The following is a 15429-nucleotide window of genomic DNA, read 5'->3' as shown; positions in this document are numbered from 1 at the left end:
GGCCATTTGAATTTCTTCTTCTGATAGTTGTTTATTCATATTCTTTGTCCAGTTTTATCGGGCTCTTCAGACTTGTAAATTTGAGCACTCTTTAGAGTATTAATCCTTTGCCAGTCATTCTATGCTTGCAGTTGTCTCTTGGTTTAACATACCTTTTGCTGTATAAGATGGCTGGCTGGCTGGCTGACTGGCTGGCTGAATAGATGGATGGTCAAGTTATGTGTCTTTTGAAGCTTCTGTTTCATGTCTTACTTAGGAAAGTTTTGCCCAGCTAAAGATAATAAAAATATTATTCTAAATTTTCTTCTAGTAATTTTATCATAATTTTTACATTTAAATATTTAATCTATCTGGAATTTATTTTTATGTGATGTAAAATAGAGTTTAGCTTGTTATTTTTAAGATGGATGAACATTTATTCCAGAGTTGTTTATTTAACAAATTACCATTTTCCAACTGAAATGAAATTCCACTTTTGCCATGGATCTGCATTAGATTTCTATTGCAGTGTAACAAGCTTCTACAAACTTAGTAGCTTAAAACACCACCTACTCATTAGCACATAGTCCTGGGGGCCAGAGGACCAGACAGCATGCCTGGATTCTCTGCTCAGGTTCTCAAAGGCTGAAATCAAAGTACCAGCCAGAATAAATTCTTGTCTGGATGTTTGGGGAAGAATTTGCTCATTTAGATGATTGTCAGAGTCAAGTTCCTTCCGGTTATAGGACTGAGGTACCATTTCATTTCTGGCTGTCAGTTGGGGGCCACTTTGAACTTCTAGAAACCACCAGCATTCCTTACCATGTGGCCTCCTTCATCTTCAAAGGCAGCAATGGAGAATCTCCCTTTGTCAAATCTCTCTTATGCTTCAGATCTCTTTGACTTCTCTGCCTATAACCTCTAGACCCAGATTTAAAGAACCCATGTGATTAGGTCAGGCCCACCCAAATAATCTCCCCATTTTAAAGTCAAGTGATTTGGGATCTTACTTATATTTGCAAAATTCCTTCACAGAAACACCCAGGTTCGCATTTGACTGAATGCCTGGGAAAGGGTGTGTATACACTAGGGACGGGAGCATTTTGGGGGTCATCTCTAGAATTCTGCCTACCATACCCTCTATTTTATTGATCCAGTTTATCTGTTTTGGGGCAATACTATGCTTTCTTGATTATAGTATCTTTATATTATGTTTTAATATTTGTTAAAACAAGAGCCCTCTCATTATTCATTTCTTAGTGTGTTCTTAGTATCATATTTATTCTTCTGTGTTTGTTTTAAACCATTTTATCCTGTTTGAAAAAAAAATCCATTGGGGCCATTTAAAATTGCAATAAATATAAATTTAATATATCACCATATGTCTGTATATATATGAGTATGTGTATGTATACTATATATGTATTATATATTTCTGTGTTTATGTGCTTGTGTGTGTGTGTGTATAAATTTACAAGTATTGATTTTGCATGACATTTAGTATTTCCCCTCTAGGAACATGTTGTGACTTTCCGTTTATTCAGGTTTTATTTTATATCCAATGATAAGATATCATATTTTAATTCATGTATAGATTCTGTATGATTTTTACCTGGGATATTTCACAGTTGTTTTTTTTTTTTTTCAGCCTACGAGTGGATATTTCTTTCCGTTTTCATTTTTAACTGATTATAGTAGTATGGAGAAAAGCTATTTATTTTTTTAATATTTATCTTGTGTTTACATCTTTTATGTAATTATCTTACCAAATTGTAATATTAAATCTTCTCATATGAAGATAGATTGGCTCTTCTTTTCTTATACTTTTAATAATTTTATAATTCTTACTTTATTATATAAATTAGAATCTTTTAAACAATGTTAATGGGGTGATGATTACAGGCATCTTTGTCTCATTAATGATCCAGCATTTCACCAGTTAGTAGATAGATCCAGCATTCCATTTAGAATGTATTTTCCTATTTTTGGGGGTAAATAGTCTTTATCTCATCTTATGGTACCTTTCTTCTATTTATTGGAGCCCTCGTGGTGCAGCAGTTAAGAACTCAACTGCTAAACAAAAGGTTGGCAGTTCGAATCTACCAGCTGCTCCTTGGAAACCCTATGGGGCAGTTCTACTCTGACCGATGTGGTCACTATGGGTCGGAATTGACTCAACGGCAATGTTTTTTTTTTTTTTTCCCTCCTGTTTATTTAATGTAGGCTTTTAAATTAGGATATCTGCTCAATTTTATCAAATGACTTTTTAGTATAAATTTATAGCCTATAGTTTTCCTATTTAAATTTATTTATTCAATGAGTTCTGCTAATAGATTTCCTGATGTTTAATTATTTGTGCATACCTAAAATAAGCTGTTTGGTCATGGCTTATTAGTCTTTTGACACCAAATTGGATTTAATTTTGCTAAATTTTATTGAATTTTTGCATTAATATTCATAAGCGAAATTGGTCTACATTTTCCTGGTGACAATTATAAATAAGTCTACATTACATATGTCTAGTAATGTAAATATTTATATGTTGGTAATAAGTGATTACTTGCAATAAAAACTTTTTTTTTTTTAATTTGCCATTTAATTGCCTTGCCATGAAATAGTATTGTGAGTTAGGTGTCTACAGCATTTGGATTTTATTAATCCCACACCTGGTCCCTCACTGCCAATGTTAATATTTACTAAGACTCTTGATCTTCAAGGTCTGTGGTCACATTAACAAATACTTGAATTCTAAACAGAAGGCTGATGTCAGTGAATTAAAGTAAGGTATTGATTCAGAGGCTCTGCATTTCTGGGTAAAGTAAGGCTTCTTGTTGGGAAGCGCAGCCAGTTAATCTTGAACGGTGTTTTTTTGGCTACTAACCAGCAGCAAGTTTATTGTAATGCAAATTATCATGTTATAGTAGTTTCCTTTTAAACTAGCAATGCAGTTGAGAGTGAAGCCTTTGATAAAATCTAGGCAAATTATTTGAGGAGATTTAAAAACAATGAAATATTAATGTCTTCACTACCTTTAAAAAGAACAGCTTACTCAGGATAGTAGAGTATCTCAATCTGAATTATTCTTCCTGGTTTTAAATGTTCACAAATGAAGTTTAAGTACCTGGTTCTTTTTGTAGTATTAAAGCAAACAAATATTCTGCTAATTCTTAAGGTAGTATTTCTGTCAGTGGCAGAGTATCAGGTCAAATAAAACAGGGGAACATTTGGTTTTATCAACATAAAACCATTACAAACCAGGTGTTTGTGGAGTGGGCTAAATCTTTGATTTATGATTGACGTTTGTGATAATTCCTAAACATGCTTTACATTACATTGTTCATTAGACCTTTTGTCTTAACTAGATTGCCAGATTTACCCCTGGGAATAGGTGAAAGAGGTTATCGCTATCCTAAATTAGTTGGCTGCCTGGCAGTCTCTCTGTTTCAATCAAGACCAAAGTTACTAAAGCTGAGTGGGATCAGGTAGTTGAGTATGAGTTAGGATTTAAGAAATTAAGCATAGATGAATAACTGCATATGGTTATTAGTATCAATAGTGTGGGTACAAACACAATACTTATGAATAAATATTGTAGTTAAGAGGACGTTTTACAAAAACGTCGAAATAGTTAAACTTTACTTGACAAACATTACTTAATCCTCACAACAATCCTTTGCACAAAGTTAGCTGCAGGGCTTCAAACTGGGTTCACTCCGAGTTGACTCCCTGCTGGGAATTTGCTTTTCCACTCCAGATATACTGAATCACAATCTACATTTTAATAAGATCTCCAAGTGATCCTTATGTATGCATACGAATGTTTAATGAGATCTCCAGGTGATTCTTATGTCTTCATAAGAGTCACCTGGGGCTCTTATTAAAATGTAGATTCTGATTCAGTATATCTGGAATGGAAATGCAAATTCTCAGTAGGGGGTAGGATCAGAGTGAACCAGTTCAAAGCCCTGGTTAGCTAGTAAGTGAAAGTGCCAGGAATTGATGTGCATGTCTAACTCCAGTCAGCATTTAGTTACTGCTACACTGATAATTAAAGCATTGTTTCAGTAGCGGAATTTTTGCCTCCCATATGGACACCTGGGATCAATTACTGGCCAGTGCACCTCATGTGCAGCTGCTACCCATCTGTCAATTTGTCATACTTTGGTGGCTTGCACGTTGTTATGATGTTGGACAGGTTTCAGCAGAATTTCCAGACTAAGACAAACTAGGAAGAAAGGCCTGGCAATCTACTTCTAAAAATCAGCCAGTGAAAACCCTATGGATCACAACAGAACTTGATATGCAACTGATCATAGGGATGGTGTAGAGCGAGGCAGTGTTTCATTATGTTGTGCGTGGGGTCACTATGAATTGGAGTGACTTGACAGCAACTAACAATAACAACAACACACTGCTTATTGGTCTTTCTTATACCCACATGGAGAAAAAACAGAATGCTTCTCTGAAATAGTCTTGCAGGCCTGGAGAAGCAAGTTCCTTTCATTAAGAAAGTAGGAAGGCTGTAATCTTAAGCTGGAAGTAACTGTTTCTGTTTTCTCGAACTTATACCTTTGTTCGTACTTTTCATAGAAAGAGAGCCAGGCTGAGCCATGAAAGAGGAACCAGAGGTGTTTCTGTTTCTTTTTCCCATACTATCTCTTTTCTGTAAAATTTAGTGATCAGCAGATGTTTGTCGATCATCTAACTTTGGCCAGCCGCTAGAAAGACACACGGAGAAGAATTAGATATGCCTCCTGCTTTGAAGAACAAAGGCACCTGCCACACACAAAGTGGCATGTGCAGTAACTGAGCCACGCTCAGGATTATAATGACAGCAGAGCGGGAAAGGCCATATAATATCTCCCGTGTGGGCCCTTTCCAATCTCCCCACTCCCAGGTCAGACTAAACCAGTCTAGAGAATGAGCAGGGGCTGGTATGGTGAGTGGATAATATGGCTGACCAACCATCCAGAAAGGTGCAGGGTGTGGGCTGAGATTTGCTACTTCCCCAATAAGTCATCTGATATACTTATTAAAATACACATTCATGAGCCCCAGTCTACATCCTCTCAATTAGTATCTTCAAGGGAGGGGCCTGAGAGAATGTGATTAACAGGGTCCCCCAGGTGATTCTTTTCAGAGGAGCTTGGGAAACACCAGACAAGTGGAGTGTAGCTTATTCAGGGACATTGTTTGGAATGAATGTCGGGGAGAATGAGGGTGAGATAAGGTGGTATGAAGGTTATTTGATGTCATTCCTGTCTTGTTATTGTTTGGTTTTCTATTTGTATCATATTTTCCTATTTAATACTGGTTTCTTCTTAATTATTACCAGTACATTGAACTGAACATTTACTTAGTAGACTTTGAAAACTTTAAGTTGAATGCAAATGATTTAAAGTTTGGCCATCAGTGCAATGTACAGGATTCCCAACTTTGACTTATATGTGACCTAAGAAACAGACAACCAGGAGAGTGGGGAATGGAACTAACATTGTTGGCGTACTGCATGCCCCATGACTCTTAATGGCATCTCAATTTATTAATTAGCCAGCTGAGGCTCAGAGATTAATTACTTAGGTCACACACAGAATAAGTGGTACAGTTGTTATTCAAGCCTGGGCCTATATAAACCCATTGCTGTCAAGTTGATTCCGACTCATAGTCACCCTATAGGACAATGTAGAACTGCCCCCCTAGGGTTTCCAAGGAACAGCTGGTGGATTTGAACTGCTGAACTTTTGGTTAGCAGCCTGAGCTCTAAATCACTGTGGGCATTTGATTTGTCAAAAAAACGGTTAGCAAGAGTGTTCATTCACACAGTTAGAACTAGAAATTATAGGATTAGAGGAAGGGGCTATAGTGAAAAACTTCAAATATTTATTAACACGTGAAAATATGTGCCCAGTATTTTTTAGTTTTTTTATTGTGCTTTAAGTGAAAGTTTACAATTCAAGTCAGTTTCTCACATAAAAACTAATACACGCATTGTTATGTGACCCTGCCTGCTTTCACTACAATGTGACAGCACACTCCTCTCCACCCTGTATTCCCCGTGTTCATTCAACCAGCTCCTGTCCCCCTCTTCTGTCTTATCTTGCCTCTAGACAGGAGCTGCCCACATAGTCTCATGTGTCTATTTGAGCTAAGAAGCACACTCCTCACCAGTATCATTTTATGTCTTACAGTCCAGTCTAATCTTTGATTGAAAATTTGGCTTCAGGACTGGTTTTAGTTTTGGGCTAATAGAGAGTCTGGGGGGGCCATGACCTCTGGGATCCCTCCAGTCTCAGACCATTCCAGTATTTTTTTTTTTTAAATTCTCTTGAAAATTTTATTAACATTTAATAACAATAAATCATTCAGTTTTTTAGAAGTTTCTGTTTTAAAGGTTAAACTTATTTCAAAAGTACTCATGTAAACCAATCAGATATGAATATACACCTTTTTTAATGAACCTCCCAAATAAATCTTTGTAATATCTACTTTCTTTGTTGGGATGACAGTAACATTACCAAAGTCATATCAAGTTTTCTTATAAAAATTTGCGGTCTTCAGAATTACTGGTTATTGACAAATCTTGATTTTTATTACTTTGCTAAGGTAAGATAGAAACATGATGTTTTACAATTATTTTTTAATTTCCTATGAGCTATTTTATACTTAAAAACTATTTGGTAACAAATGTTTTTACGCTCAAAGTTCCAAAAGTAATCTTTAGTCCCCAACTGAACTTTGTACTCCAAGATTTTTTTTTTTTTTTACTTTTAATGATATTTACATAATAAATACTAACTTTAATCACTAAGTTCCTCTTCATCACTGAAATATGTGCTTTTCTTTATCCGTGGGCGTCTTGAATCATCTGATGTTGAGGGGTTCCCTGAACTGGGTTTCTATTTTTTTTCTTCTTCTTCAGTTTTGGCTTGCTGGAAAGCTATGGCTTGACTGAGACTGTCAAGAGCAGGATCTTCCCCTTCATTGTCACTTTCTTCTACTTCCTCAATTTGTTCTTCTGGTTCAGAGATTTTCTTTTTCTCCTTCTTCTTTGGAGGCTCACGTTCTCCAAGCATATTTTTAGGACAGGCATAACTTAAGTGACCACTTTCCCCACATTCGTAACACTTAGATTTATCAAAGTAGTGTCGCCTTCGGATGAACTCAGCTGCTCTTCCATTGTCAATAGCAATGCTTGCTTTTATCATTCTACCAAATAACTGTTTGTTATTTATTGCTCTGGTACAGTTTTGTGCAGATTCTTTATCCAAAAATAAAATAAATGCAACCCCTTTACTCTTCCTGGTATCTTTATCTTTCACTATGGTAACCTTCACAACTTTGCCATACTTGGAAAATATCCGGTATAAGTCATTGCTTGTCAGGGAAAAGGGCAGGTTGGATACATATACTGTACTTTTACTTGGAGCCAATCCACCACTCATTTCTTCAGCTCAGGCGGGCCCGAGAGCGCGAGCCCTAGGGTCTGTGGAGGCTCAGCCTCGACTATTCCTTCCCATTCCAGTATTTTTTTAAAGAGATGATATATATCAGTGTTTTATGTGAATTTTCTGTATTTTTAAATATTGGTTCTATATTAAAAAAATTTCATGTGTTTTTCAGCACCCTGAGGCCAACAAAATACATCATTGGTTTTTGTTTGCATAGAATTTTGCTTAAGGACTACTGGTTTGTGAAATCCAGATGAAATAACCTCCAAAGTCCAAGCTTTAAGATATCATGATTTTTTGATGATATTTGATAAGATATGACTTACTCTGATTTGCTTTAGTTTTATATCTTAAAGAATTTTTTCTGAATATTTATGTGAAAAAACATTAATAACAGAGCCTTATCTAAGTATTAATGTACTCTGAGGAACTCTGGTGGTACAATGGTTAAGCACTCAGCTGCTAACTAAAAGGTTAGCGGTTCAAACCCACCAGCTGCTCCAAGGGAGAGAGATGTGGCAGTCTGCTTCAGTAAAAATTTACAGCCTTGGAAATCATAGGGGGCAGTTCTACTCTGTCCTTTAGGGTTGCTATGAGTTGGAATCGTCTCAACTGCAAAAGGTTTGGGTTTTTTTGGGGGGGTAGACATAGAAAGATTAAAAGACTACTTGCCCCTGGCCGTGGTGAGAAAGTGTTCTCGTCCTGAGCCTTCTAGTCCAACTGCTGTCTTTCAGTGCCTTTCTACCATAAGAGTCTCTTTTCTGTCTCTATTATGCTGAAGATGTGTGTCTGTCTACTTCATATCTACTTTCGGCTCTATGTGGAGTCACTTGTAATCAGCTAGATAAGTGCCTTTTAAAACTGTCCATAGCAGTCCCTGTGTGGTACAAATGGATAAGCTCTTGGCTACTAACCCAAAGGTTGGCAGTTCAAATCCACCCAGAGGCTCCTCATAAGAAAGGCCCGGTAATCTCCTTTCAAAAGGTCACAGCCGTTGAAAACTCAACAGAGCGTAGCTCTACTCTGAAACACATAGGGTTACCATGAGTAGGAATTCACTCTATGGCAACTGGTTTGGTTTTTTGTTGTAGAAATACATTAATGGCCCATGAAATGAATTCACTGGATCCTGACCAGTATTAAAATGAGAAAGAAAGGGAGAGAATAGGGTAAAATAGAAGATACTTGCATGCATTGTAGATAGTAAGGGTAAGAATTATTTCGTAGAAATTTTTGTCAACTATATCTGTATGTGTGTATGTATGTCCTAGGTTGTATCATAGAATATATTTCTCACTGGATGGCAGTCAACAAATTTTGAAAGCCACTGAGCAGTGGTGAAAGAGTAGTTTCTTGATTCTTCATATTCAGTATAAATGGGCTTACATTCAAAACTAGAAATTTGTATGGATTCGCACTAAACTTGATCCAAACTTGATCTTTTTTCCTCATTCCCTTGGGAAAAAAACAACTTGCACATGTTGCTTAAGTTGGTCCTCTATCCCAAGGATCGTTTTTTCAGGAAAAGATGACGGTGCTAAAGGGTGGGAAAGTTATTATGAGATGATAATCTTTTTGGCCTAGAGAGTAGCAGACCGTTGATGGCTGAAGTAGGGTGTGGAGGAGGGCAGTAAGCCAGCCCCAATTCTGTCCTCACTGAAGTTCCTTGATAATGAAAAGGGGGAAGAGAGGAAGCAATATGTGAGTCAAATGTCAGTTTTGGAGCCCTGAGTGGTGCAAACGGTTAATGCACTTAGCTGCTGACCAAAAGATTGGCTGTTCAGGTCTACCCATAGTGCCTCTGGAGAAAGGCCTGGTGATCTACTGTCAAAAAAATAAGCCACTGAAACCCTATGGAGCACAGTTCTACTCTGACACACACTGGGACACCATGAGTTGGGGTCAACACAACAACAACTGGTTTTTAATATTTGTTTAAGGACATTGAAAAGGCGCAAAGGAGTGCAGACCTAAAAATGCTTTGGAGATGAAGTGTTTTCTAGACATTATGGAATTGTCTCTTAGGAACTAGGTGACTTGGGGAAAGATACTGTTTCTGACTGGGTCTGTGAAGTGAAATGCTGATTGTGTCTGTGAACCAGTATTTTTGCTGGGGTGAGGTTGTTAGTTAAACATGCCATGAATTACCAGAAGTTAACACCTCCCACCTTTAGTTTTTTTTAATTATTATTTGTTCCTGTGTTTGTTGTTATGGATTACATTGTGTCCCCCCAAAATGTCTGTCAGCTTGACTAGGCCGTAATTCCCAGTAGTGTGTGGTTTTCCTCCATTTTGTGACCAGATGTAATTAGCATATGTGTTATAAATCCTAACCTCTGTGATGTTAATGAGGCAGGATTAGAGGCAGTTATGTTAATGAGACAGGACACAATCTACAGGATTATGTTGTATCTTGAGTCAGTCACTTTTGAGATATAAAATAAAGAAGCAAACACAGCAGAGAGGGACCTTGTTACCACCAAGCAAAAAGATCCAGGAGGGGAGCATGTCTTTTAGACCTGGAGTACCTGTGCTAAGAAGTTCCTAGACCAGGGAATGATTGATGACAAGGACCTTCTCCCAGAGCCAACACAGAAAGAAGGCCTTCGTCTGGAGCTGGCACCCTGAATTTGGACTTCTAGCCTCTTAAACTGTGAGAAATACATTTGTTTGTTAAAGCCATCCACTTGTAGTATTTCTGTTATAGCAGCACTAGGTAACTGAGACATTTGTATTCTCAAGAAATTGTATAATGAAATAACACATCAAAGTAGGATTTAGGTTGTTATATTAGATTTTAGGTGCTGGAGGAATACACATACTCCTATGCCTTAATAAAGAGTTTAAGTGCAAATGAAAACTTCTCTTTCAGAATTTCCAAAAATAAGATCAAATTGTGCTGATTTCAACCTAAAAGATATATGAGATTGCCATAATGGTCACATAATATATGTGGTATGAAATATATGAAAAGTGCTTAGTATTAATGTTAAATATTTCACATTATCTGTTTGATTCATTGATAAAGCACTATCATATGTCCTTTTTCTGTGAGAGGTTTCTGGATATGTTATGAACTACTTTAATAACCCAAGCTCTTATTACTAGATACAGATTAAGAAGGAAGTTCTATCTATTTTTATATATGAAAATGAAAACTCATTTTTTCAAATACAGTTCTGAAGTGTACTTAAAAAAAATTATATTGAAAAAATATTGGTCATTATTTTGGTCAGGTGGTATTCATTGACTTAGTTCTCTATGGAAAAATATTATGAAGAGCAGACTCCAAAGACAAAGACCTGATAGGGCTAGGACTTCCTTTCTTCTGGTTCCCATCATTAGTATAAAACTGGTAAGACTGACATTACATATTTTTCCCCTCACTGATCCAAACCAAAAACGAAACCCAGCACCGCCGAGTCGATTCCGATTCATAGCGACCTTATAGGACAGAGTAGAACTGCCCCATAGAGTTTCCAAGGAGTGCCTGGCAGATTCGAACTGCTGACCCTTTGATTAGCAGCTGTAGCACTTAACCGCTATGCCACCAGGGTTTCCCCCTTCACTGATAAAAAAAAAAGAGGTTATATGTTGTGGGTGCAGTATACTGGCACAAATGGATACACTTGGAGACTGTTGTGTTCTTCACTACTTAAAGTGATTTTTGTCTCGTGTATTTTTATTCTTTTGCTTCAGATGCATATGATTTTTAAAGATTTGAATTTTTCTTTTTTCAGATTCGCCTTTGTGGTTCAACTTATTTTCTGTAAATGCAGTGATAAGGAGATATGTAACTGTCATTTCTTGGATTGCTTAAGGGTCTACATATCGTAAACAAGTATGTTAATAGGAGTGGGTTATTAAAAAATATTGACCTGTTCTTCTAGTGCTGCTAGGTTATGATTTGTGATTTCCAATCCATGAAAGCTGTATACCATTTTGATGTCCTTAGGGGTAAACTATTAAATTCTGATGAGTAATAATAAATAATAAAAAGAATTGGTAGACATGTTAGAAACTTGGAATGATGCTTCGGAAGAAAGCGGCATTAAAGCTACTTCAGTTCCTTGAACGCTGTTTCGCACCCTGGATTACATTTATGTGTCCACACGCCTATCACCTTACCTAGACCCTGAACTCCTGGATAATGGGATCAGTGTCTTAATCATCTCTGTCTTCCTAGCCTAGTGTGTGTCTAAACACAGGCTACTTTTTGTGCTGGCAAAGTCTATGGACCACCAGAATCAGATTCATCTGGGGTGTTATGCTAAAAATACGGATTATCAGAACCCACGCATAGATTTACTACATAAGAATCTTCAGGAGTGCCTTTATAATAGGCTTCTTTAGATGATTCCTGCAAGCACTGAAGTTTAAGAGCTCCCAGCCCAGATGATAAGTAAATGCAAGGGCATTGATAAGTTGAGGATAGAAACCAAGTTCTCCAGACTGTGCCCTCCGCTTGCTGACATGTTCTGTACAGACTCAGTAAATGTTGTATGGGCATCTACTAAGTGCCAGGCACTCTGGATACAAGATAAATAAGACAATATTACAGTTAAAAGCAGAAGCTGCTGAGTCAAAAAAATTTGATTGATCCGGGCCTCAGCTGCTTACTAACAGAATGACTTTCAGCCAGTTACTTTATCACTCCAAACTTCAGTGTCCTCTCTTGTAAAGTAGAAATAATACCTTCCTGGTAAGATTGACATAAATATTAAATAATGCATGTAAGGCTCTTTGCAAAGAGCTTAGAATATAGTATGCTGCCAATAAATGATATTATTATTATTATTATTATTAAGGAGCTCACATTCCAGGCAGGGCTGAATTTCTTGACAAATAATGAAAACTTCACAAGGAAATGAGGGAAGGGAGTGTGCCTCAGTTAGCTTCTACTGTGTAACAAATTACTCTAAAACTTGGTGGCTTAAAACAATATTATCTCACAATCCAGTGGATTGGTAATTTGGGCCGAGCTCAGCTGGGATGGCTCATCGCTGTTTTCCATTGTGTCAGCTGGGCTCACTCACATGTTAGTGGCCAGCTGGCGGTCAGTGGCCTCCCCCACATGTTGACAGGAGCAGTGGAGGTAACTGGACTATGTGTACCCATCATCCAGCAGGCCAGCCTGGGCTTGAGCACACGACGGTGGCCACAGGATTCTCAAGGTTAGTAAGAGAGAGCAAGCCCCAGTGAGCAAGCACTTTTTAAGCCTTGTTTTGTATCATGTTTGCTAGTGTTACATTAGCCAAAGGAAGGCATGTGGCCAAGCCCAGATTCAGTGGGTGGAGAAAGACCCCACCTCTCAATGGTTGTGCATTCAGGAATGGGAAGAATTTGTGACTATTTTTGTAATCTACATAGACTGGGTTTTATTGACTTTTTTTTTTTTAATTCCTGCTCTATCAGGCTTTATGTTGAGAGTTTTATTTAATCCTCACAATAATAACCTGATGTGGGTGGCTTTATTTCCATTTCAAAGATGAGAAAACTGATGATCTGAGAAGTTAAGAGACTTGCACACATTAATCCCAAATGTTTGTTTCAAGTTATGGAGTGGCAATTTACGTGCTGTCCCTTATTGCTTAGGTGATCACACCATGAAGCAAAAGGTTTATGCTTTATTTAATAAAGATTTGGTTAAAGTAAAGTTCTAAAGACTAGTTTTATTTTCACATTTATACCTTGAACCATTGGGTCATATATTTATTTGGTACATAAAAAAGAAGAACTAAAAATGTACCATCCTCACTTAAGGCTCTCTGGAAGCTTATGGGAACAGTTTTTGTTTGCCCAGATCACGTGCATAGCCTGGATCTCAGTGCCTTTTGGACATGACTGAGCCTCTTCAATGGACCAGATATCACTGGCGGCGGCTGATTGGTGGTGCCAACAGGGACAACGATGAGAGGCCATACAACTATTCCTCGCTGCTTGCCTGTGGTGGCAAGACTTCTCAAACCCCCAAACTGGCAGGAAAGCACCGGGTTGTTGTTCCCCACCTCCGGCCCTTCAAGGAAGAGTATGAAAAGTTCTCTGGAGCCTACGTGAATAACCGAATACGAACAACAAAGTACACACTTCTGAACTTTGTGCCAAGAAATTTATTTGAACAATTTCACAGGTACTGTTTTATTATTATTATTATTATTATCATTATTATTATTATTATTTCTTTGTCATTCTAGTTGATATATAAAAATTTGACATTGTATACGGTATGTTATTTAAGCCTAAACCTGTGGCATTATCTTTATGATCCTAGTAAGAGTCTCTTGTAAAATGATACTTCGCATTCACATAGTACTTAACAATTGTTAAGATGCTTTCTCTTTACCAGGGAAAATATTGTGTTCATATTCTAGATTAGGAACTGAATTCTTAGATTGTGGTTTAGTCAATGTCATGCCAGTGATAAGTAGCAGAACAGGGGCTATATCCTTGGGTCTTCTGACTTTTGCTTTAGTGTTCTTTCCATTAAAGGAGCTCCTGGTGGATTTGAACTGCCAACCTTTTTTAGTTAGCAGTCGTAGCTCTTAACTACTATGCCACCAGGGTTTCCACCCACTAAAACATGCTGAATTTTAATTTCAGATTTTTCTTACTTGATAATGTGGGGAAATAGAGCTCCGAAGCTAGTGCATACAAAAGATGTTATAGGTGACACAATGACATAATTCAATTAGTATGTATTTATTGAAGCTTTCCTATGAATTTAGTCATTGAATGAAATGTAAAAATGTTTCTCCTTTCTTTTTGGAATTTTAAGTTTACCCAGGGAAACAAAATGTGTATCCAAAGAACTAAAAGGTATAATGAGTGTGATGAGTGTTACAAAGTGCTAACCAAACCAAACCAAACCCAACCCAACACATTGCCATTGAGTCGATTCTGACTCATAATGACCCTGTAGGACAGAATAGAACTGCCCCATACAGTTTCCAAGGAGCACCTGGTGGATTCAAACTGCCAGCCTTTTGGTTAGCAGCCGTAGCTCTTAACCACTATGTCGCCAGGGTTTCCAAGTGCTAACAAGTAGCACTCAAAAAGAGAAATAACAATACTAGCTAGAACAATAGATGGTGAAGTGGTATTTGAACTTGATTATGGAAGGTAAAAAGGTTTTTCAGTGCAGAGGTGTGGACAAAGCATATTTCAGATGGAAAAGGAAGTAGGAGCGTGAGTAAGGGCAGAAAGGCAGGAGTATAGAGGGCTTGCTTGAGGTCTATGAAGTAGTTCAATTTGGATAATACGTAGAGTTTATGTTGGAGAGCAGAAGGACACAAAGTTGGAAAGATAGCTATGACTCACCATGAAGGACTTGAATATCAGGATAAAGAGTTGAGATCCAAGTCTGCAGATACCCTTTTTGAATACAGCAATAACATGTCCATACTTCACTATGGGAAGTCCCTGGGTGGTGCAAATAGTTTACATGCTCGGGTGCTAACCAAAAGGTTGGAGGTTTGATTCCACTCAGAAGTACTTCAGACGAAAGGCCTGGCAATCTACTTCTGAAAAATCAACCATTGAAAACCCTATGGAACACAGTTCAGCTCTTAACACACATGGGTTTACCATAAGTCAGAATTGACTTGACTATAGCTGGCTGGTTATTTCACTATGAAAGCAGTGTGTCTTAGTCATCTAGTGCTGCTATAACAGAAATACCACAAGGGGATGGCTTTAACAAAGAGAAATTTATGCTTTCACAGTCTAGTAGGCTAGAAGTCCAAATACAGGGTGTCAGCTCCAGGGAAAGGCTCTGTCTGTCAGCTCTGGTGGAAGGCCTTTCTCATCAACCTTCCCCTGGGGTAGCAGCTTCTCTGTGCAAGAACCCCAGATCCAGAGGACTCACTCTGCTCCCAGCACTGCTTTCTTGGTGCTCTGATGTCCCCCATGCTCTGCTTGCTTCCCTTTCCTTTTATCTCTTATAAGGTAAAAGGTGGTGCAGGTCATACCCCAGGGAAACTTAGGGATGTGACCTGGGTAAGGG

At 37.8% G+C, this 15429-nt stretch overlaps 2 protein-coding genes across 2 annotated transcripts in view; one reads left to right on the top strand and one right to left on the bottom strand.

The window, feature by feature from the left end:
* The window catches only part of ATP10D (ATPase phospholipid transporting 10D (putative)), a 166564-nt gene that overhangs the window by 43806 nt on the left and 107329 nt on the right, over positions 1–15429 (top strand). Inside the window, exon 2 of the mRNA XM_049886290.1 lies at positions 13231–13557. Within this exon, the coding sequence (XP_049742247.1) occupies positions 13268–13557 (290 nt within the window). The 5' untranslated portion in view covers positions 13231–13267. The remainder of the gene's footprint in view (positions 1–13230; positions 13558–15429) is intronic.
* LOC126077207 (zinc finger CCHC-type and RNA-binding motif-containing protein 1-like) lies at positions 6663–7441 on the bottom strand. Its single transcript, XM_049886324.1, has one exon. The coding sequence runs from the start codon at positions 7419–7421 to the stop codon at positions 6876–6878; it is 546 nt and encodes a 181-aa protein (XP_049742281.1). The 5' UTR covers positions 7422–7441; the 3' UTR covers positions 6663–6875.

This window comes from Elephas maximus, chromosome 5 (assembly GCF_024166365.1).
Source record: "Elephas maximus indicus isolate mEleMax1 chromosome 5, mEleMax1 primary haplotype, whole genome shotgun sequence".
In the NCBI taxonomy this organism is placed as follows: Eukaryota; Metazoa; Chordata; class Mammalia; order Proboscidea; family Elephantidae; genus Elephas; species Elephas maximus.
This window is presented reverse-complemented; position numbering and strand designations above follow the sequence as displayed.

Coding starts and splice junctions, on each gene's coding strand:
- LOC126077207 (XM_049886324.1), bottom strand. CDS start 7,421: ATGAGTGGTGGATTGGCTCCAAGTAAAAGTACAGTATATGTATCCAAC.